General features: G+C 34.8%; 2 protein-coding genes across 2 annotated transcripts; one reads left to right on the top strand and one right to left on the bottom strand.

Annotated features, from left to right (window-relative positions):
- Positions 1-1,016: 1,016 nt before the first annotated feature.
- LOC125674931 (glycoprotein 3-alpha-L-fucosyltransferase A-like) lies at positions 1,017-6,319 on the bottom strand. The gene is made up of 2 exons (XM_048912306.2): positions 5,997-6,319; positions 1,017-2,216 (listed from the first exon to the last, which is right to left on the bottom strand). The coding sequence occupies exon 2, from the start codon at positions 2,179-2,181 to the stop codon at positions 1,048-1,050; it is 1,134 nt and encodes a 377-aa protein (XP_048768263.1). The 5' UTR covers positions 2,182-2,216; positions 5,997-6,319; the 3' UTR covers positions 1,017-1,047.
- Positions 6,320-11,798: 5,479 nt separating this feature from the next.
- Positions 11,799-15,869, top strand: LOC130052738 (pre-mRNA-splicing factor syf2-like). Its single transcript, XM_056158609.1, has 3 exons — positions 11,799-11,932; positions 12,587-12,685; positions 14,920-15,869. The coding sequence occupies exons 1-3, from the start codon at positions 11,814-11,816 to the stop codon at positions 15,083-15,085; spliced, it is 384 nt and encodes a 127-aa protein (XP_056014584.1). The 5' UTR covers positions 11,799-11,813; the 3' UTR covers positions 15,086-15,869.
- The last annotated feature ends 9,267 nt before the right edge of the window (positions 15,870-25,136 follow it).

Below are 25,136 nucleotides of genomic sequence, written 5' to 3' on the forward strand. Positions count from 1 at the left end.
TAAAATCTTAACTTCAGAGTACTTGTGTGTAGATTCAGAGTGGCGTTTATGAAAGTATTTTTTTGGATGACTGATCACTAGATCACCTGGTCCTTTTTCCATTTTTGTTGACGAAGCACCTGTCTATGATGTCAAAAGTCTAGTCTTTAATTTAACGTGCGGAATGGTCGTGTAAAGTATTCAAAAGTCATACGTTTTGATTTTGATTAGAGAAAGATTTTGCGATTTCAAATTTACAAAAAAATCTAGAATGTCTTAGAATCCACATTTGATTTACACCACGTAAGGCATATGTTATGTCACTGTACGTTTGAATCGTCTAATTCACAGCTGTTCATATTTTCGTTAGGAGCAAAGATAGGGGCTTCATAGAACAATTACTAGATCCAGCTATGTATCTTTGTAAGGGTTTGGGGAAAATTTTAGGAATCCAATATAGGTACGGTAACTCAAATTCATCCATCCCATTGACTGGGATATCAAATGTGTCTAATACTAAAGCATGAGTTGGAAATTTCATTTTTTGTATGGTCAGCTGGAGTACAATCACCAAATGTGGAATTAATGCCAACTTCGTTTACAACACAGTTGTAATAACAAAGACGATGTTGTTACAAGCTTTGTCAGTTGGAATCAAAATTTCTTATATTTCTCATGTAGTCTGTCTTATTCCTTTGTCACCTCTGGTTTATTTATATTGTCATAATTGATATGAAACATTAGAGTTAATTGGGAAAACGTTATATTTTGTGGATATTTCATTGTTAAAACATCTTTCATGAACGCAAAAAAATAAATTGATTTAAATATCCTATACCAAGGATAAAATAATTATATTATCTAATAAGATCATTTCATGCAATCTCGGCTGAACATTTGTACTGATTCCTCCACCGAAACTCGGATCAATCCTTCATAATTCATGTCAAATATTCAGCCAAGTCTATTCTCAACCGAAATTACATTTCATGTGTTGACAGTAAATGACTTTATTAAAAAGGTGCGGTACTAATGAGTTCTTTTCATGGTTTAATTCTAAAATATAGACTATAAATATAACATTAATGATGGTTTAATACAAGTGTCTTTCCATATCCATGAGTTGATATCTGGAATAGATGAAGTTTGTTTCTCCTCATGTAGTCTAGCACACATAGGGCATAAAACATTATACCAACTAAATTGTCGAGCACCATACTTATCTTTTCCCCTTAAATATGAAGAATAGAGATCCTCATCAGACCCTATTCTTTGTAAGTCCTGTGCTAATTCAGATGGTGATGAATAATCCATTATGTTGATATATGTACCTTTTGGAATATACTCGTGTACATTTTGAGGGCCATTAACGATTGGAATCATTGCGAGATCATGAAAGAAAAAGTTGAACAATTTTTCCGTTGTGTAATCCTTACACACTGAGTTTTCAACAGCAAGGAAGAATTTGTATTCTTCCGCGAATTTTTTATGACATTCAGTTATTGCAGCGGACCTTGTTCCACATTTAAGTTTTCCACATCTGCCGTATATATCTATATCGATATATTGTTGTAGCTTCTTGACATACCATTCTCTTTTGGAGGGCGTGTTACAATTGCTAACCGCCCAGGCAACATTCTTTGTTTTCTTCCTGAATATCTCTGAGTAGTTCCGCACAAGGGGTGTTTCTCTTTTATAGACTTTTCCATAAAAGCATTTAAAATCTGAATCTTCTCGATATGTCAATGTCCAGGAAAATTTATCGTTCCATTCTTCTCCTACTGAATACAGAAAAGGAGATTCAATCGAAAAGAACGTCCATATTTGTCCTTCCTTCTTCTCTGGGACTTTTCCTAGACTTTCTCCATAGAAAATAACTGCATTTGCCGAGTCCAAGTACTTGTTGTCAGTGTATACCAAACACTGGCCTTTCACCTGTGGACAGGTGGAAGAATTCAGAACCTTAATATTGAAAGACATCCACGAAGGCATGTCGTAATACATAATAGTATAGGAGTTGATATTAGATATTGTTTCTTGTCCTTCTCCAACACTAGAAACAATGCGACTAGCTCTATCAATATCAGGCTGGTTGTTGGTGGTGTATTGGTTCGGATCGTGGAGGAGGTTGTAGATGACGTAGTGAACTAGGGCACAGACAACTAACACAGAAATAACGATGCCATGTTGTTTTGCCTTCATCTTCACCTTTTATCCGCGATGGGTATTTGTGCCACCTATCAAATACACATGTACAGTATTTAATTTGTAATTCTCAGTCAAAGCATAGATTTTAAAAGCTCTAAACAAAACTGCAAGACGTTAACGAGAAATTAAAAACCCAACTTTATGACAAATGGGATGATTTCAGCTTCTCTATCGTCAATTTCCCATATTTATGTAGCAATATTTCATTATCACCTGCATATGGTGTTTATTTCTTTCAACTGATTCATTATGCAAGACTTTAAATTGAGGCGGACTACTGGCATACAAGTTGACGTTACAGGGATTTTAACCGCCTCGTTTAACGTCAACATTTCACAAATTATATTGTTATTGTAACGATCTATTGTCGTTATAACGATCTAGTTTGCCAGTAAAGTTGTCATTGGGTCAAATGCTGTCTGACGTGTTTCATACTGATTATTAGGTAGTTGTTGGCAAACTGATATTGACTTTGGATAACTCAATTTACCTGATCAAGATATAGGGCTCACGGCGGGTATGACCGGTCAATAGGGGATGCTTACTCCTCCTAGACACCTGATCCACCTCATGTGTCCAAGGGTCCGTGTTTGCCCAACTCTCTATTTGTTATTGCTTATAGGAGTTGTGAGATTTATCACTGTTTGTTATCTTTATCTTTCATAAATCACTGTTAGTTGAAGTCACCATTTCAGAATTATAACTATATGTATTATAATAATAATGATAATAATAATAAAAATACAGAAGAAGTGTTGTTATATAATTTTCGTGAAAAAGATGCTCTATAGAGGATTTTCATTTTCGATTCTTTTTTCATATAAAAACAAACATATACATTGCTAGTCATATTGCATTTTTCACATAATATAAACTGTATATATTTCGCATGGAATTGCAACGTCTCGTCATTCTCATACAGACATTGTTTAATCTATCAAAGAGGGTATTGTTTCTTGATATGTTTCTTGAAGGAAGTGAACTTGAAAAAATATTTGTTGCATAAGAAACTTAAAAGACCCCCTGAAACGAAATGACGTGGCTAAAACTAGTTTGCTTGATTCTATTACGAGATTTGACTAATCAAACATTTTGAATGAAAGGTTCATGGATGTCATCTGTTATTTTCCAACATGCATCTGTGCTCTGACGTAGACGAGATACACGTTGATGACTGGGTCTCTCAGTGTTACAGCAGAAGATTATAGATTCATTTTAGAATGGTAGGAAAAGGTTTTGGTGTAAAAAGAATTGAAATTAAATGTTATTACAATGTATCAATATAAAGAGGAAAACACTCCCGCAAAATATCTCCAGCTGCTCCAACTTCTGAACTTACTCAGAAGCACTGTATATTTCAAGATTCAAATTCAATTACTTCTGTTAAATTTAAAAATGTAAGGAGATAATTAAGATAGCTGTGTCATATTAAAGTATTGCAACAATGTCAAGTAATTTATATATTTATGATAATTGATGTACATGGACTACAAATAAATTTTGGAGATGCAATAAATTTACAATTATATCATTTGTTTGCACTGTAACAATTCTTATTCAGAATTTGTATCTGAGCCTGAAGTTTCAAGAAATCCTTCATAATTGCAGTGTTCATTGGGAAATGCTCCCTAAATTCTTGTCACAACAAATGGGGGTAAAACTACTCTGATTTTCCCTTAAGAGGTTGTACTCGTCTGACCCAGTTTGATAACTGTCTGCAGGCCATAAATCTTGATTGCATGTCTGTAACAGAATTGGTACTGATTTTTATCATGTGTTTGCGTGTAATTGAAAATATGTATACACAAATGGCATGTTCTCTTTAGATTTTAATTCACGTGAAAACAGAAGGTAATTTTGTCTTTTTTCTTATTATTAAAATCCTCTTGGGATGTGTCAATTATAACAGAACTTAGACACACATTGTTAAAATATGGATGCAGAGAACTGCACTTTACATGTATGAGTATATGTGTGTAATCTGACACAAAATGTTCAAACTCGTTGCAATAAAAACACTTGTTAAAAGTACAAAGGTACAATTTCCACAAGCACACAAATCAAGGAAAATTTCTTTCTCATTAAAATCAACTGCTGGTAAAGAAGCATCATTCTGAGAAACATTTTCCAATTTCTTCCTCTGTAACATCAAGTTCAAACTATGAGTTAATGTCCCACATTTAATTCACTTTCTGCTGATTACATTTTAACATTGATGCTGTGATTGTACGATCATGAATATGCCAAAAATAAAATGCATCCTACTGACGTCAGCATCCGTGCTGCCCTCTAGTGGATACTAAGAGATAACCCAACAGGGAAGTAATATTTATTTTCAATATGGCAGCTCCCAGGAATTGAAAAGATTTGTTAATCTTTATAAAATATCTCCCCACTAAAGAAAGTTACATCTTCATGATTTTTTCAGAATTCATTATGTATATTAAAATGACAAATGAAAACCATTTGTTACATTTTCATGTTTACTCCCTTTAAATGTTCTTGAAATTGTTAATATGCTTAATACAAAACAAATATCTAGCGACAGGCATCTTCAGTAGAAATACACGTTCCATGTATATGTTGGTAAACTTTATTCGAGTACCAAGAGATTTGGTGCGGGGGGAAGCTAAGGATTAAATTGAGTGGCGAGAGAAAAGTTTGACAACATACTTAATACATGTTTCACACGAGAAATGAAAACTCTTTGCGGTCTATATCTAATTTATCATAACCCTTCCGTACATTTTATCCCGTAATCAAGATCATCAATATTTATCTTGATGCAATTTTGTATTGGTTGGGTTTTATAATCAGTGCCATCAATTGGAGTTTACCTGTATTCAACAGCAAGGTGAGGTTTTTTCTACACATTCAATATATCTTCATCCATGTTTCAAGAGTGTCTGCCATGTCTTTGCAAATGGGTTTAGGTGAAAAATGTATTAAGACTATTTTATAAGAGATTCAATATTTTCGGTTATGACAGAAAAGACTTCCATGCGTTTTCTAGATATAATTTCTGAAAATGATTTTGAAAACAGAATATCTGGATGACCTGGCCGACCATCAGAAAAAGATCAGAAATGCCGATAGAGATATATAAAACTGTGCCCGTGGCTTTTAAATTGTTTCAAATGATGAATTAGATTGCTAGATGGGTCCCTTTGTGACAAAATCCTGACCACAAGATGGTGAGTGCATACCTTATAGTATATTTTCATGAAAAGATCGTGATGGGCATAACAGATACATCACACACACACACACACACAGAGAGAGAGAGAGAGAGAGAGAGAGAGAGAGAGAGAGAGGTTGAATAGACTGATGTCGCTCTATCAGCATGTCTGATCTCCTATTTCTGTTGGGGGCCCAAGCCACCCAATTTTTTTTATATTCATTGTTCCATACCAATTCTGGTGACTGAAATACCGAATTCAAAAAGCGTGACTGCCTTCCTTGATTGTTACTAATCGTTGATAACTACTGGGTTAATAATTAGGTTTTAGCGTATGAAACTTTCCTTTATCAATTGCTCATAATCAAACGTTATCATAAAGCTCTTGTGTGGTATTCTGTCCTTCTCTTAGACAGTTCATGGAGGTTTAAACCTTAAATTTAACCCGAGATATAGAATCACAACAAACTTTCTCGAGGAGGAGTACTACTACTACTACTACTACTACTATTACTACTACTACTACTGTAGTAGTAGTAGTAGTAGTAGTAGTCGTAGTTGTTGTTGTTGTTGTTAAATTCTTTCGTTCTTCATAAATGAAGTTTAAAACATATATCAAAAAGCAACTTACTAAGAAATATCAATTTTCAGGAATATTTTCAGATCACAATATTCACATCGATCAACATGGAAGAAAAGTCATCCTGAATCAGGCAATAAACACGTGCAATTTCACATACAGTAATGTCCTTCAGAATTTTCAGTAATCAAATCTTAATGTATATTCTTCAGAATTTCCCCCAAATCAGAGGTTGCGTATCACTGTCAATCAAATTCAATGAAATTCGAATTCGCATCAATTATCTAAAGCTCAAGTCCGCCATTTTGCTTGCACACACCGGCAGCTTGATCACCTAATTGCTACCCGGAGGACATATTTAAATACTGGTATAAAATTTCACACACAGACAATATTTTATTCTATCCACTCGTAGTTGTTTAAGACCTTGAACCAGGTCTCTTTAATAAATCATGATTGAATAGGGTGGATTTTAGTCACGCGTGCACGACCAAATTAAATTGTGTTTAAATTAGATAGGAAAAGTGAAGGAACCATGCAATTAATACAAAATTTGGTAGATAAATACAATATGCAATACATGTATATACATGTAGTCATATCTGGTATAAGATATTCGAAAAATAACATGTGTACGAAAAATATGTATTGTAAATATGGTTATTATAATTTAAGAGATGCATTTTAATTTGTTCATTGCTCAAAACTTCATTTTACAGTAGAATTTAACATATCAACATTATGTTGTCCTGGAAAAGAAAACTAGACAGATGGTTTGACTGTGGACAAATATACGATATTGGCGGTTTAACTTAGATATGTGAACTGTACATCATATAAATCAATAATAAGCAAAGCATTTTTTTGTCTGAGTTCAACAGTTTAGAAATTCATATTTTTAAAAGTTACAAATTTCTTTCTCAGTTTAGAGACTTTCTTATAAAATCAATCATTTGAGAGATTGTACCAATAATATTTTAGTGGGCATGTTCATTCATTTGAACACATTCCCTTACCCAAAGATGCTTTATATCGAGTTTAATTGTAATTGGACCAGCGGTTATGAAAAATAAAATTTAAATATTTTTAAAACTTTACGGACCGACAAGCAGATGAACGGCGGACAAAATGTGATCCGAAAAACTCTCTTGAGTCTTCGGCTCAGGTGAGGTAAATTTTTGACAAAGTATTTAGAAGAAGAATTGCTCCTGTAATTTCTAAACAAATTTGAGCGTTTTGCATTTGAATATATAGTAAAATTATAATTATACAATTCACACACTTATTATATTAATTTCTAGGCAGACAACAATGATCAACCATGCTGATAACACTGGTTTACAACCTGCATAAGACTATATGTAAACATAATTCATTATAAATCTAAGCTTATACCGTACAGGTCACTGCGATCAAATCATATCTGTATCCCACCACCAGTTGGACGAGGTTCTCTCCAAATTACGACAATGATAAAGAAAAGTTTGTTTACCTTCCGTATGTCAAATAAAAGATGTACTCCACATGGGTGTCTTGGCAAAACAATAACGTTTCGTCGGTTATTCAGCACAGGAAAAACATGGAGATTCGGTTAGAATAGGTTCTCAGTACCCCTTGTTTGTCGTAATAGGTGATAAAATTGGGCGGTCCTTCGGATGAGACCGCTAAAAATGAGGACCTGTGTCACAGTAAGTGTGGCGCGATAAAGATCTCTCCCTGCTCAAAGGCCGTACACACCGAGCATAAGCCTAAATTTCCAGTCCTTCGCCGGCAAAAATCATCGAGAGGGACGTTAAACAATATACATTCAATCAATCAGCACAGGATATACATGAAAAGGATGATATTGTTGATATTGTACGAAATCGTTTATACGATGATTCATAAAGGATCGAATAATGCTAAGAAGAAATATCTCGATGTTCTGTCAATCAATTAAAGGTTTGAAGAACTACAGTTTCGAACGCACTCCAAATGTTAATGTGCATTCCCTCATTATTCTGGTAAATTCCTGTTGGAGTTCCACGGAAAAGGCTGAATGACCTCTGTGACGTAGAAGTCAACAAAGCGATTGCAATGGGCGCTTTCACCTAAAAATCACAGAACGTGAAGTTTTTATTTCATCTTAGCATGTATTATATATTATGCGATCTAAAAGGAATTGGTCACAATAATGGTCGAACCTCCGAATCATCACTGATGCAAAATAAATGAAACCATATCTCTCTTAAATACACAATTTAAAAAGTTGCTGTTCCTTACAAAAGGACTGCAATACATGGACCAAAGGCATGTATTTCTAACAGAAACTTATTATTCCAAATTGAAATAAAAATGTTTTAAGAGAGATTTTTTTAAATCTTGAAACACGTAAATATTTCATTTTAAGTCTTATTGATACAACTGTACATATACCTAATATTTGCAGTTTAATAGTCATCCTTAAACTAAAAACTCAACTTTATGACAAACGGAATGACTTTCCATCGTCAACTTTCCATATTTGTGTAGCAATATTCCATTATCACCTGCACTTAGTGTCTTTGTCTCTCAATTGATTCGATACACAAAAGCTTGTTCTGCGTATGATCCCTTTTATTTAATCGAAGGCTACTGACAAACAAGTTGATGGTGTAAGTTTTTCAACAGTTTTGTTTAAAGTCAGAAATGTGCAAATTCTATGGTCGTAATATTATGATCTGCATGTAGTTTGCCAATACAACTTATCATTGGGTCAAATGGTGTCTGACATGTTTCATACCAATTTTTTGGCCGTTCTTTAGGCACCGATTTTGACAACAGATTTCTAAAAAAAGATTCCTTATGTTCACCTGGAAGGTTACGCGCAGGTAAACATAACGTAGTATGATTTCTACATTGTTGGATCTCAGCCAATTAGAGAGCTAGGAATTATTCAATCATATAATAATATGTATTAACTCAGACGCAACTGTCTATATTATTTTTTTTAGTTTTGATATAGACAGGACATGTCTCAGGGCTGTCTGCAGAGTTTCTGTGTTCATTGTGAATCTATAATGGTTGTATTCCCAATGGTAGCTGACAGTCTACATCTACCCCCTCTTTCTCTCTCTTACCCTCAGTCATTGACACAATGAATAATTTCTTTTAGAAATATAGAGATATCATAAATTGATCATATAAATTATTTCAATAAGTTACAAATTTTAGAATTTAATGCTCTAATTATTGTTTGATTTCTGATTGTCATAACGATGCAATTTTAATATAATTGTAACCCCCCCCCCCCCTACTATATGTATGTATTATAAATTACACAATCAGAAATCAATCAATAATTTGCACATTAATTTCTAAGAGAGAGAGAGAGAGAGAGAGAGAGAGAGAGAGAGAGAGAGAGAGAGAGAGTGAGGGGGGGTAGTCTGTGTGTCAGCTATCTTTAGGAATTAATCCATTATTCAAACACTATCACCACAGGTCCTATGTATATCAAAACTATGCGCTACACTCTGATGTCTTGGCCAGGTGAATTCCAGGTAAATAACAAGGACCATATATGAACTCCACCCACATCCAGTGATCTGTGAAGAAACCGTATGGTATTTTTGTTGGGTTTTTAAGGCTGAAAGAAGAAAAAACAAAGAATTACTAAGAGGTATTTTATATTTTTATTTCTATTAAACTTATAGCACGGTACTGTTGTAACAAAATGTACACAGTTTTAAACAGATAAGACCACAGATGAAGAGGTGAACAATTTGAATTGCACACGTGACTGTCACTTGAGTGACGGTTGTTAGTAGACACCTATTTGAAATCAAGTAATTCTGCTTCAAAGAGGTGAAATGATGTATGACATGTCGTAAAGACTTATAAATACGTAGTGAGATGATTAAACAGCGGTTTTACAAGCTGGAAATTCGGACCATACAACTTTAAAACAATCGATTTTCTCTTAATTCATTTGATTAGGTGGGCATCGAACAGCGCTGACGAAAATATGATTGCGTTCTACTTATTACTTTTTGCCACATAAACGCGTCGTTTTCATTACACATGAATTTAACATGGGATCCTTCTGCATGTCTAGTTGAATGTATAACATTTTCTCTACTGCACGCCAGTTTTTAAGTTTAATAATCTTTGGCGTTAATATCTCTTAACTGATTCAATACGCAAGAGCTTGCTCTGCGTATTATAATTTTTTTTTTTAAAAATAGGCTACTGACAAACAAGATGATGTTACAGTGGTTTCAACAATCTCGTTTCAATATAACACTTCAAAAATTCTATGGTCGTTATAATGATCTAGTTTGCCAATACAACCTATCATTAGGTCAAATGATGTCTGACGTGTTTCATACCGATTGTTAGGCCGTTCTTGGCACACTGATTTTGACTACGGATAACTTCGTTTACCTGATCAAGATATAGGGCTCACGGCGGGTGTGACCGGTTGACATTGGTTGCTTACTCATCTTAAGCACCTAAATCCACCTCTGGTATATTCAGGGGGTCCACATTTACCCAAATCTTTATTTTGCATTATTTGCTTAGATGAGTTATGAGATTGATCACCGGTCTTTATCTTCACCTTTCATGATCCTCTTACATTTACCTCAATTGTATACCATTTCCATAGTCAATGACCGTGTTACCGGTGTCAAGAACAAGTTTTTAGCCTTGGTATATACAAAAGGTGCCTCCCGACCCCCCCCCCCCCCCACCCCCCCCCCCATGTATTTATTTCTGGAATAGCCCTTATAAAACATCACCACTTTACTGTTATCAAACATCACCACTTTACTGTTACTAAACATTACACTTTACTGTTACTAAACATTACACTTTATTGTCACTAAACATTACACTTTATTGTCACTAAACATTACACTTTACAGCTACTAAACGTCTTATCAAACATCACCACTTTACTGTTACTAAACATTACACTTTACTGTTACTAAATATCACCACTTTACTGTTACTAAACATTACACTTTACCGTTAATAAACATTACACTTTACTGTTACTAAACATTACACTTTACTGTCACTAAACATTACACTTTACTGTCACTAAACATTACACTTTACTGTTACTAAACATTACACTTTACTGTTACTAAACATTACACTTTACTGTTACTAAACATTACACTTTACTGTTACTAAACATTACACTTTACTGTTACTAAACATTACACTTTACTGTCACTAAACATTACACTTTACTGTTACTAAACATTACACTTTACTGTCACTAAACATTACACTTTACTGTCACTAAACATTACACTTTACTGTTACTAAACATTACACTTTACTGTTACTAAACATTACACTTTACTGTTACTAAACATTACACTTTACTGTTACTAAACATTACACTTTACTGTCACTAAACATTACCATTTTACTGTAACTATTACTTAACATTACACCAATAAAAACTGGGTGCCACCATATAACTGAAAAATTGTTGAGTGTGGCAGAAAACATCGAAACAAACAAAAAAAACCCACTTAACATTACACTTTACTGTTACTAAACATTACACTTTACTGTTACTAAACATTACCATTTTACTGTAACTATTACTTAACATTACACTTTACTGTTACTAAACATTACACTTTCACTGGTAGATTTGACGTGTATACTCTTTAATTCTTAGGATTATGAAGGTGCCACATTTCGTCAGTATCATGTAGACTCTTTAATTCTGTGGATTATGAAGCTGCCACATTTACTACCAGTAGATTTGACACGTAGACTCCTTATTTCTGTAGATTATGAAGCTACCACATTTACTACCAGTAGATTTGACATGTAAACTCCTTATTTCTGTGGATTATGAAGCTGCCACATTTACTACCAGTATATATGACGTGTAGACTCTTTAATTCTGTAGATTATGAAGCTGCCACATTCCGCCAGTATCAGAGGTTAACTAAGGAAATGAAGCCGGATATGAATAACTACAACCAGCAAAAAGAGAAAATGTAAGTATAGTACTATATATTTCAGTTCATAAAATTAGAGTATCAGACAAATGTTATTTTCCATAGAAAAGCTACAATGTACTGTTGTCGTATTTCTTTCTGTTTGGAGTTGAATCGGTACATGTATACAGTGATCTCAGATAGCCAAGAGTATATTATATGATGTACATTTCCGATGTTTTTGCCTTTGATATCTTTACCAATTGTAATGATAGCCATTTCCTCATGAATGCAAGGAGTTGTGAAAAAAATAAATGTAGTATGGTTATTTTAATGGCTGGAAAATCCAACAGATATGAAAGTAGAATGTGAATATACATGTATAAATTAAACTTCAAAAGTAGAATGTGAATATGCATGTATAAATTAAACTTCAAAAGTAGAATGTAAATATATAAACTAAACTTCACTTTTGAAAATGAGGGTATGAACTGCAACGCTTCACATCGAAAATATGTGGCTATCAAAGATTGTAGGCATAACCTAAATGAATGCATAACTAACTCTAATGAATACAAATTCTTAATTAAGGCTTTTAGATTCATCTGTCGAAACTGATGATGTAAAAAAAACCACTCCTGTCAGTCTGTCCTGTGTAATAGATAAAACTTAGAAAGCTATGCCAATTCACTTCGCATGTATTTTTCAATACAGAGGTGAATATTTTTATGCCACACGCGATACTCTGGACATGAACCAGTGGAAGGATAAACCCGAGTTTGTTGATAGGATGGTGGAAGACCTGGAGAAACAGTAAGTATTGTCAACTATTGTAGAAATCTCTGTGTGTAGAATTTTTTTTCCCTCAAAATTAAAATGTCATCTCCGAATGTGTATTTGTTTATATTTACATTTCCAATGTTTTTGTCTTTGATATCTTTACCAATAGTAACGATAGCCATTTCCTCATGAATGTGATGCAGTTATGAACATTGTGTTTATGAATCTTGATGAATGAAATGAAAGTACAATGTGAATATAGAAATTCTTGGATAATACTTCTCAGACCTATGAAAAGAGTACAGTCTTGGAAAATCTATTTCTTTACTCTGGAACATTCAGGAAACAGTTTTAAACATGACAAGCTAGTGTAGTTTTTACCAAAGTTCTCAAATTCATTGTCCCTGGTTCAAAAGTTCCAGTGCTAGGGTCAAGGGTGGGCTCATACATGCATTTTGTTTATATGGTAAAACTGCAAAAAACATCTTCATTAGTCCTGGACATAACTCACAAACTGAGTACATCATAATAATCAGGAGAGAAATCCATGTACTAAAATTGTGAAATTGGTGACCCCAGGGTCAGGGATTCAGGTACTAAGGTGACCCCAGGGTCAGGGGTTCAGGTACTCAGGTGACCCCAGTGTCAGGGGTTCAGGTTCTAAGGTGACCCGAGGGTCAGGGGTTCAGGTTCTAAGGTGACCCCAGGGTCAGGGGTTCAGGTACTCAGGTGACCCCAGGGTCAGGGGTTCAGGTACTCAGGTGACCCCAGGGTCAGGGGTTCAGGTTCTAAGGTGACCACAGGGTCAGTGGTTCAGGTTCTAAGATGACCCCAGGGTCAGGGGGTTCAGGTACTAAGGTGGGGCTCTTCATTGATCATATTGTGAAAATGCTCTTCATTGATCATATAGTAAATATGCTTTTTTTCCATAAAGATTCTTCTTGATAGCAAACAATCATACTTAAAATGTTTCATGATAATGTGGAGACCATTGTGAGCGAACAATCACACTAAGTGCTTTCTAATGAGGAAACCATTGTGAAATTAACAACTCCTAGCTTGGGCTCTTACATCAGCGTTGTGCATTTTCATGCTTTATCTCTATTTCTTTTGTCAGAAAAATTTCAGTTAAAAGCTTTTTGTGTTAAGTAGTGTTAGATTCAAATCCCATCTCAATAGACAATTCTTTTAAACCATTGAAAAAAATTCATTCTGTTCATTGTAATCATCTGAAAAACTACACATAACACTAAGGATACAAGTTACGTTTAATCAGTCATAAGGATATTGTGTGTGTTTTATAATTTCACAACTTAACGTAGTTCCACACTCCTGTGACGTCATAAGATTTTGCAAAGTCAATGATTTAATGACTGGAACATACATTTTGTTGGAGTTTTTTTCAATAGTTATTTTAAAAAAGATTGTCAGCCATAAAATATTTCAAAAGTCTTAGTTATATTTGAATAGTCAATGATATGTTTCAAAATATTGAATCTAAGGACAATAACTCCATTTTCAATAAATTATTTATCAAGTCCATTATGCGATAGATTCCCTTTATATTTCACAAACATTTTACCAAGGTGATAAGGAATCATTATCTGTGTCTTTTCGTGAAATTACATAAAATTTTAATCCACGAGTGATTTTGAATAGCTCAGCTGTATGGTGCCAGAGTTCGTTTTTTTATGGGGGTATACATACTCTAGAAGCTATAAATTTGAAATTATTAAGGAAAGGTATGGATTTTTTCCCATAAATAACTATAACAGATGTACATCTACTAATATAAACAGAAACAATTATATGTAAACCATGCTATAAGGAAACTGTGTCCACATTTATTTCTTTTTTAACATTTTGGAGAACAACGCTAATTCAATAATTCTGCACTTATTATTCTAAAACTTGATGAACATATTGAAAATGACATGTGTTGTAGTTATTGAAATGTTTCTTGATAAATAAATGCAATTAAACAATTTTCTTGTTGTTTTTATTTTAAAATAACGACAAATAACTGTTTCTAATGAATTTCATAAAAATCTACTATGGGTACATGACTTCAGTAGTGTCTGTAATGAAAATTAATATGGAAATCCTTAACTAATTTGCATTTTTTCATTACTCTGAATGTTAATTTATTGATTCCAAACAAAATAATGCTACCTAAACCCCAAAAATCCAGGACTAAGGACCCACCTTAATACCTATTTCAATCATATTTTATATTGAAAGTTGGGATTCATTTTTTTGTTTTTTAGAGTCAAGAAGAGAGAGAAATACAGTCGTCGTAGAACTTTCGATGAAGATGCTGATATTGACTACATCAACGAACGTAATATGAAATTCAACAAGAAACTGGAACGCTTTTATGGAACTTACACGGCAGAAATTAAACAGAACTTGGAGAGAGGAACAGCGGTGTAGATATCGCTATAAACATCCAGATGCGTGCTGCATCTGTGTCCAAATTGATTTGAATGAGTCTCCTTTTTGCGGATTTCAGGCTGAATATTCATTTCTATTTGATAGACAAGGAGGAAGTTAAATCATACATTGTTTAAGCCATTATTGATCAGAGATAAAAGTCGGAGGTGATTTTGAAGTTAATGTAAATGTGATAGGCATGTTCATTGCAGGTGGAGTTTGTTTTGGAATTTCCAGTGTGTCATTATATACTGTTTAGGAACATGTATTATCATTCGATGTTCGATTATGTCTATGGAATTCAAAAATGCATACATACATGTACATGACTAAATAGAAATGTACATACACTGTATAAATATACATGTACATGTACCTGTTTGTGTTTACTTCAAAATGTAAATAATATTTTGGAATTTGAGGTTCTGTATTATAGATCAATGAATCCATACATGCTCACTTGTTTTTATTTCTTAAATGAAATAATTTTTATTTATATAATATTGTATCTATCCATTGATTTTTTAAAATTATAACAATATACTGCACCTTTAATTCTTTGGGGGAAGCATGTGTCTGTTATGGATAGATTTGCTAAGTATTTTTGTTTCCATATTATGGTAAGTCTAAAGACTACTTCGTCATAGTCTTATGGTGTGATGATTTACAAATCATTTTCAAAAAAGATGCAGCATTGTATTTTATTTGGCAAATTTAGAATTGAGTTGTAATACATCTAGAATGTGTATTGAGTTGGTTTTTTTTTTTTTTTTTTTTTTTTTTTTTTTTTTTACATCTATCCTGGCGGATGGTGTGTTTTAATTGTTTTGTTAAACACATGTTACATATGTATATCCATGATGGAAAATGCACAAAGGAGCTTTTGATATACTAACTTCGATCATATGACCTAAAATAAATATCAACATATTTCATTTGCATAGAGGTTTCTCTGTTTTTAGATAAAATTTGTGATGTGCAAATGATTTTTCAGCTGAACATAAAGAATTTGTATTTAGATAAGAACAGGTTTATATTAAATAAAAAAATTTAAAAACAGATATGTAATTTGTTTATATTATACAGGTAAAAGAACCATGGATTGATTGATTGAATATTGTTTAATGTCCCGCTCGAGAATATTTCACTCATATGGAGACGTCACCATTGCCGGTGAAGGGCTGCAAAATTTAGGCCTATGCTAGGCGCTTACGGCCTTTTAGCAGGGAGGGATCTTTGTCGTGCCACACCTGCTGTGATACGGGACCTCGGTTTTTGCGGTCTCATCCGAAGGACCACCCCATTTAGTCACCTTTTACGACAAGTAAGGGGTACTGAGGACCTATTCTAACCCGGATCCCCACGGAGATGCACATGTTACCGTATATGGAGATACATGTATGTGAATTAATTCCCATTGAAAACACTATCTATGGAAATTTTTGCCCCTGTTTTATATTTCATCAAATTCATGTAATTAACAAATTTAACTAATTTTGGAGAATATAAATTTTCTTTTACTCTACAGTATTGAAACAACCACTATAACGATCACAGGAGAGCTGATATCTCGGAAGTTGCGTAATCCGTGTACCTGTTCCTGATGCGGTGACAGAGTGTGTAACTATTCTGTGAACAATGACTGGATTTTAGCTCACCTGAGCTAAAAGCACAACTGAGCTTTTCTGATCACCCGTATTCCGGCATTCGTCCGTCTGTCCGTCTGTAAACTTTTAACATTTTTGTCTTCTTCTCAAAAACCACTGGGCCAATTTCAACCAAAGTTGGCACAAAGCATCCTTAGGTAAAGGGGATTTTAAATTGTTAAAATAAAGGGCCAGGCCACCTTCCAAGAGGATATAATCAAGAAAAGGTAAAAATAGAGTAGGGTCATTAAAAAATCTTCTCAAGAACCACTGAGCCAGAAAAGCTGAGATTTATATGAAAGCTTCCTGATATAATGCAGATTCAAGTTTTTTAAAATCATGGCCCCCGGGGGTAGGATGGAGCCACAAGGGGGATCAAAGTTTTACATACAAATATATAGGAACAATCTTCTTCTCAAGAACCACTGAGCCAGAAAAGCTAAGATTTATATGAAAGCTTCCTGATATAGTGCAGATTCAGATTTGTTAAAATTATGGTCCCCGGGGGTCGGATGTGGCCACAATAGGGGATCAAAGTTTTGCATACAAATATATAGGAAAAATCTTCTTTTCAAGAACCACTAAGCTAGAAAAGCTGATATTTACATAAAAGCTTCCTAACATAGTGCAGAGTTAAGTTTGTTCAAATCATGGCCCCCCTGTGGAAGGATGAGGCCTCAATAGGGGATTAAAGTTTTACATACAAATATATAGGGACATTCTTTAAAATTTTCTTCTCAAGATCCACTGAGCCAGAAAAGCTTATATTTACATGAGAGCTTCCTGATATAGTGCAAATTCAAGTTTGTTAAAATCATGGCCCCCGGGGGTTGGATGGGGCCACAAGGGGGATCAAAGTTTTACATACAAGTATATAGGAAAAATCTTCTTTTCAAGAACCACTAAGTCAGAAAAGCTGATATTTACATGAGAGCTTCCTGATATAGTGGAAATTCAAGTTTGTTAAAATCATGGCCCCCAGGGAGTATAATGAAGCCACAATAGGGGTTCAAAGTTTTACATACAAATATATTGAGAAAATCTTTAAAAATCTTCTTCTCAAGAACCACTGAGCCAGAAAAGCTGATATTTACATGAAAGCTTCCTAACATAGTGCAGAGTTAAATTTGTTCAAATCATGGCCCCCTGTGGAAGGATGGGGCCACAATAGGGGATTACAGTTTTACATACAAATATATAGGGAAAATCTTTAAAAATCTTCTCAAGATCCACTGAGCCAGAAAAGCTTATATTTGCATGAAAGCTTTCTGACATAGTGCAGATTCAAGTTTGTTCAAATCATGGCCCCTGGGGGTAGGATGGGGCCACAAGGGGGGATCAAAGTTTTACATACAAATATATAGGAAAAATCTTTAAAAATCTTCTTCTGAAGAACCATTGGCCAAAGAAGTTCACATTTACAGAAAAGCTTTCTGACATAGTGTAGATTCAAGTTTGTAAAAACATGGCCTCCAGGGGTAGGTTGGGGCCATAATAGGGACAACGGTTTTACATACAAATATATATGGAAAGTCTTCTGATATGGACCAAGGTGACTCAGGTGAGCGATGTGGCCCATGGGCCTCTTGTTAACTGTTGTGAAATTGATTTTGATTGATCACAACTGAAGTACATGTAATTATTGGGTGATTTTAACACACCCTAATAATTACATCGTACATGTAGCCTATATGTAATCGTCCGCGGTTACCCAGAGTGGTCAACTTTGAACGTTTGTGTGGGTTTACCCAGATTAGATTTACCACCCCCCCCCCATTTTTGTTGATTTAAATCCAGATATGCATCCCGCAAGTTATTGTTGCATTCCACGGTCGCTACTCTCCTAACGTGTTTTGCTGGCGTCTTCTTCGTATAAGTAAATTAACTCTCTTCTCTCTCTCTCTCTCTCTCTCTCTCTCTCTCTCTCTCTCTCTCTCTCTCTCTCTCTCTCTCTCTCTGGCGTATGGCATTAAAACAAACGGCGTCTAAAGGGATAACAAGTTCAATATATTCAAATGTACTATACGTTGAAATATATAATCATGCAGTTGCGACTTATTCCCAAAGTTTATTAAAAACATAATAAATGAATGAAAATCTCTGCTTTCATTTTGTTCTTTTAGAGACAAAAGGCGGTAGAATAGAGCGATATTTCACTATGATTCACCGAAGAAGTTCACCAAACCCAGTGTTAGTGTTCAGTGTTATACTGTAAGTGTGGCTCCTGTACCACATGCCTTATAATAGAAGAAAATTCATGTACAAATGTCACAGAGTATCAGATTTGAATAATATCAAGAATCCTGCCTGCAGTGAGGAATGAAAACTCTGATTTCTTCCCCTTCACTCTCCATTATTCTAAAACATGCAAAGCAAGGTAAATTAGCTAATTTGTTTCCCTCTCCCCCTAACTTTTTGGTAGTAGGACTGTAGTCTAAGCTTGAACCTATGTAGTGCCAGGACCCCCCACCCACCCGGTTTCGGATTTATATAGTTTCGGCAAAGAACCCCCATATTTTTCAGACTTTCACTTTGTTTTTGTTGGGTTTTATTTTTTTTTCTTGTTCTTTTTTGTTTGTTTGTTTATCAAGAATTTTTGACAATTTCTCCCTGACTGCCCACCCCTCCCTTTTTATTTTTATTAAAAAATTTTTATTCCATTTATCTTTTTTTTAATAAGTGCTATGTGCCTGAAATATCATACAGACTCATGTTCTGGTTACGGAAATAGCCGAGTAGTTATACGATTGTACCCAATCGTCCGGTTCATTTGCGGTTACGGAAATAGCCGAGTAGTTACGATTGGATTGTACCATAACCTCAAGTACACTGACGTCATAGTCAGTTCCACGTCATAGCCAGTTCCACGTCACAATGTTAGAATAATCGTCACAATTAGTCCAGCTAGTGTTGATGTTAACTATGAGTGACAACATAGATTTTTATTTGGTAGAAGAAGGCATTCAACAAAATAAGATTACCATTCGTTTTCAGGAGGATGTTGGTCTCATCATACGCAACCGTGCACAAGCAGAGCTGACGTATGTGCAAGAAATTGAAAGTTGGAGGAACAACTATCGCATTAATTTGCCTAAAGAAGTTGGCGGTAGAGACATACTGGGTTTCTTCCAATCAGCGCCGTTTGGGGATACCGACCATTTGGCAGAGATTCATAGAAATATCTATGATAAACTCATGGCCAGTGATGGCCCTTATCAAAAAATCCTGAAACAATTCCGGCGGGAACAGAGGATGGGCTTGACGAAAATAGAGGAAGAATTCATGTCGTACAATACACAGCGGGAGGATCTTGAAAACGCAGTCAAAAATCATACGCAGGCGATAGACAACAAGAAAGTCCGCTTGATTGCGTTGGAAGAAAAACTTTCCAAGAAGATCAGGAAACAATCCACCAGGGCCATGCGCAAAGTAGATTCCTTGAAAACAAAGATGTCTCGTCTCCGAGAACGCATTGTAACAACCGCTGTAACGTGTATGAAAGATGGGGCAAAATTACGTTCCTTCATCAGTAGCAAAAAGAAGGTTCTACAAATGATGTATCTAGAACTTAAGGAATTAAACAGGGGCAGATATACCGTGATTCAAGAAGTTATTTCACAGTTTGAACAAGATACCCTTCCGCGCTACGGCTTAATTCATAAAAGCATGGATGAGAATTTAGAACACTTCACAAACCTACAAAATATTGACATTCTAGAAATTCTCAATCAGAATTGGATACAGATACAAGAGAGGGCAAGACTGAAGAGGGCGGGGCTTGTTACGGGGGTTGACATGTTTTTGGTGAATAATCCTTCCGTAAAACCACACAATCAGGTATTACATGTTACAGAGGATGGAATGACGGCCAGGGAGAGACTAACAGTCCCAATACGTAGTTCTACACCTCAAGGACAGCAAGATCCGCCACAGAATATTAAAAGTTCACACATTGCTCAAAACACGACAGCGTGCACTTTCAATTCAGGTGCAATGCTGAAAAATTCACTAAAAATGAAGTTCCCCTCACCATTGGTGACGGAATATTCTGAGGATGATATAGAAACTTCAGAACTACCAGAAGAATCCTCTTGTCCTCTGCCAAATCCTTTCACGGTCAAGGATTTCTGTGTCGATGAGACCAAAACTAGCCAGATTGAAGACAACCATTCCCGCAGAAGAACTGGCGGGGATCATTTTAAAAAGGCGATGAACGATGACCCCTCCTATGATTCAGTTACATGTAATGACGATATTGGAAGAATGCGGAATATCAGAGTGGTCGCCAACACTGATTATATTGCGCGAAACAGCCAAGAAATCAGCCTTAAAAAAGGACAAATTGTTAAACAGACCATGGGGTACAGCGAGGAAGGGTTAGCTTATGGGTGGACCCGTAAAAACAAGTTATCCACGAAAAGATATGGCTGGTACCCAATAGGTATCGTGTCTTACAAATAAACTGTCATCATCAGAATCAAAATAGGCGACTCCGTAGTGCATATACATTGTATTTTAATATTAGTGCCCTTAGATGAAAAATTAAAACATTGAAAGATAGTATCCTATGTTATTTCTTTGTTGAAACGCAAAAATGCTGAACAGAGTAACACAGAAAAACATCCACTGAATATCAATTAGTGAGAGAGATAGAGAGAGAGAGGGGGGGGGGGGTATATTTCATCACTAACATAATGGTCAAATGTTTGAAACATTTGATATTGTTAGTATGCATCGTCTAACTTGGCATGTATTAGTTTTAACACGTCATTAAAAATGGATGGATATTTCCTCTCAGCCTGAGAAGTTGACCTCACAATTCAAATGTTTTGGCATTCTTGATTGACAGACTAAGAAAAAGAAACCTACTCGGTAGTGAAATTTGTCCATACTTCAAAATCCTAAATCGTTGTAGTGAGGGTGTGTGGGAGGGGGTCCTTTTCGCTACGTGGGGGTGAATTCATCATTTCAAGCACGTCCACCACCATTAACTTGACTAATGCTATTATAAAATAAGTTGGGAGAGGGTATAATAAGCCAATAGGTTTTACTTTGTGTGTAAAATTAACTGGATTTGTATGTGAAAATAACGGTATGTTGTCGAAAAAAGTGAGGGGGTGTTCCACAAAAGGTACTTGCATGTAAAGATGGTAACCTGATAGATAAAGTCGACTTGTATTATTTTCTTTACTATTATGATAATGCCATCTTTTTTAATATACATGTACAAACATATCAAGACGAGTTTCAGAGGCGGATCCAGGAATTTTTAAAAGGGGGTCTACCATTTAATTTTAGATTTCAAAGCGGGAGGGGGATCCACCCTCAAATGCTATCAATCGGGCTGAACGATCATCACCTGGTGTATTCGGTTCGAAACAACTTCAGAGGTGATCCCCAACTTACCCATGTTCATGTAAAGTATAGGAATAAAAAATCCTGTTTGAAAGCGATTTTATTAACAATAATCATATATGCTGTTGCTTGGAACCTGTTACCCGATATCGATAGCATGTGGTCCTCTTTCCGCTCTAAGTTTATGACAGTTGTCGACAAGCCGATATAAGAACGACATACCGGTATCCGCAGTGACAAGGAAAAATAGATAAACGATGACTTTTAGAGATGCGACATAGGGATATAAATAAATCCGATTGAATACTACAGAGAAGACAGGGCCGTAAATTACATGGAGGCGGAGGAGGCAGCTGCCTCCTCCAACTTTTGAGCCAAAAAAAATTAAAATTTAATGTTCATTAGAATTTATGTTGTTTCCAATAACTAAGAACATGATACCTCCCTTAAAAAGCATTCCAAATCTTTCTTTTAGAATGAGTTAGTCAAGTAACATCTTAGAAGGCCCTAGAATCAAGGATTTTGCACGAAATGTGTTCAGACCCCCGCCTAATTCCCTGCTTCCTCCAAATTGAAGGTTAATTTACGGCCCTGTAAGACCACAAGAATCAGGGTAGTGTCAAAACTCAACGACGGGAAACGCTTATTTGTGAGAAATGGAATACGTGTAAATCAAGCCGATATAAAATACAGAGGGAATTAAAACAGTTTTTACCAAAAACATCGGCATCCGCTACCAAATATCATAGATTTTTGTAAAATCTTTATTCCATTAAATTTTGCGCATGATAAAAATATATCTTTCGGAGGAATTTCATTAATTGAATAAAATAAAAATTGGTAAACTATTGATGCGGAAAAAGTTTTTATTTTCCATAGATAATCAATTCTTTATAATTCAAAAAATGTTGTCAAGGGCAATATAACTCCTATGCTGGAATTTCCTCTACTGCATGTCTATTATACAATGATTTCCCTAATATCTACTACTAATTTTTAAATATCTATGAATTAGCAGTTTATTTAAACTATTGACATTTAAAATTTGTCATTTCACCAAGTTTTTATCAATTTTCATTATTCTGTTTAACGAAAATGTGTGATTTTTTGTGTTGATATATACTTCTGTTTGTGTATGTCTGACATCTTTAAAAAGGTGGCACCATACATGTTTTCTTTAGTTATTGATTAGGTTAAACTATATTGACTGGAAATTAATACAGTTTTTCCACTTTCAACCATTAATATTGATAAGTCACATGAGGATCGATCCACCTTAATGCTAAATACATGACCAATACTTTAAAGAATGTTTTTGCGGCACTAAACTCCATTACCCGAAATAGAATATTTAATGTCTAAGGGGATGTTTTAACATTCCAAATATTTCTATTGATTTTGTCAAAAATGAAGTAAAAGTTATGTCAAATTCATCAATGCTCTTTCTGTAAAAATGTTGAAAATGAGCTCAGATGTGATTGCCGAAGTTTTATTTCTGTTGAATATGTCTAGAAAAATGAGGTTGCATCCGAATGAAAGTAAGCCAATATTTTAAATCTGGCGACAATTTTGGGGTGAACAATTATCGACCTGTGTAAATTTTAGCAATTGTCAACAACATTATAGAAATACATGTTTTAACTCATTCTACGAGAATTTGAATAACAACAAGCTTTTAACTGAACATCAGTCCGGTTTCAGATCAAAGAATTCATGTGAAGCGGCTTTTTATAACATTGTTGATAACATAGATGGTGACAAATTAACAGTGTTTTTTTTTATTGATCTCAAAATGCCTTTGACACTGTAAATCATCAAGTATTGTTACATAAGTTAATTGTCAAAATTCTTATATATTAGTCTCATCTTAGTGGAAGATCACCATGTGTTAGAGGGAAAGGTGATTTGTCTGATGAAAAAGAAATTCGTTGGGAGTGTCTCATGAGTCAATATTGGACCCATTGGTCTTCATTTTATATGTTAATGATTATCCTAAGTGTCTGAATCATTGAAATGTTTCTATGTATGCAGACGATACATCACAGGATGTTTCCCGTACATCTAATGAATGTATTGAACAAAGGCTACATGATCTTTAAACTCTATGAAATGGTTGGAAAGTAATAAATTTATGATGAACCTAAAGCAAACACATTGTATGTTTATGGGCGCTGAACGAGAACTCTTAAAAAATGTGCATTTAAAGTAGGTGGTTTTGTGTAGATATTGCTGAAAGTGCCAAACTATACAAATATATGAATGTCTTTTAAAGTACGTACACATTGATTCTTTGTGCAAGGAACTTTCAAAGAAAATAGGTCAATTAAGTACAACATTCTTGAAATATAACACCGTTATTTATTCAATTTGATAGTTGTTCCACTCGTTGGTGTTTGGCCAAAAAACAGCATTTTTGTTGATAGACTTGTTAAGTTACAGAAAACGGTCATCAGAATTATTATCAATATGAAAGAAACTCGAACTCCTACCGTTGATATTGTAGTGTTCTTGAATGGATGGCCTGCTCATGATTCTTTTGTACATGCATATAGAAAGCTTGTGTTTGCTTTTAAGGTTCTCAAAAATATGACACCAGAACGAGAAGGTGAAGATGACGAACATTAATCAATCTCATGCATCCTATAAAGAATACAAAATTATGAGTAGGGCAGACGGTCAGACACGGGCCCTTGACATATCAGAGGTGGAATCAGGTGCCTAGGAGGAGTAAGCATCCTCTGTGGACCGGTCATATTCGCCGTGCATCCTATATCTTGATCAGGTAAAAGGAGTAATCCGTAGTCAAAATAGTAAGAACGACCCAACAATTGCTATGAAACACGTTAGACAGCATTTGACCCATTCACAGGTTGTATTGATGCATGGATGTTTTTAGTTTTGTCAGTCAAGTTAGTACAAGGGAAACAAGAAGTAGTAAATATTTCATATTTACCAAAATATTATAAACTGTGTTGTGAGGTATCATCCACAACGTTAAGGAATCAGTTGTCTGTGTCTGTCAGTATCTGCAATTCTTTTGCATCTTTTAA

This window comes from Ostrea edulis, chromosome 3 (genome assembly GCF_947568905.1).
Source record: "Ostrea edulis chromosome 3, xbOstEdul1.1, whole genome shotgun sequence".
Lineage (NCBI taxonomy): Eukaryota > Metazoa > Mollusca > Bivalvia > Ostreida > Ostreidae > Ostrea > Ostrea edulis.

Coding starts and splice junctions, on each gene's coding strand:
- LOC125674931 (XM_048912306.2), bottom strand. CDS start 2,181: ATGAAGGCAAAACAACATGGCATCGTTATTTCTGTGTTAGTTGTCTGT.
- LOC130052738 (XM_056158609.1), top strand. CDS start 11,814: ATGACGTGTAGACTCTTTAATTCTGTAGATTATGAAGCTGCCACATTC. Junction 11,933..12,586: donor AACCAGCAAAAAGAGAAAAT/GTAAGTATAGTA, acceptor TTTTCAATACAG/AGGTGAATATTTTTATGCCA. Junction 12,686..14,919: donor GTGGAAGACCTGGAGAAACA/GTAAGTATTGTC, acceptor TTTGTTTTTTAG/AGTCAAGAAGAGAGAGAAAT.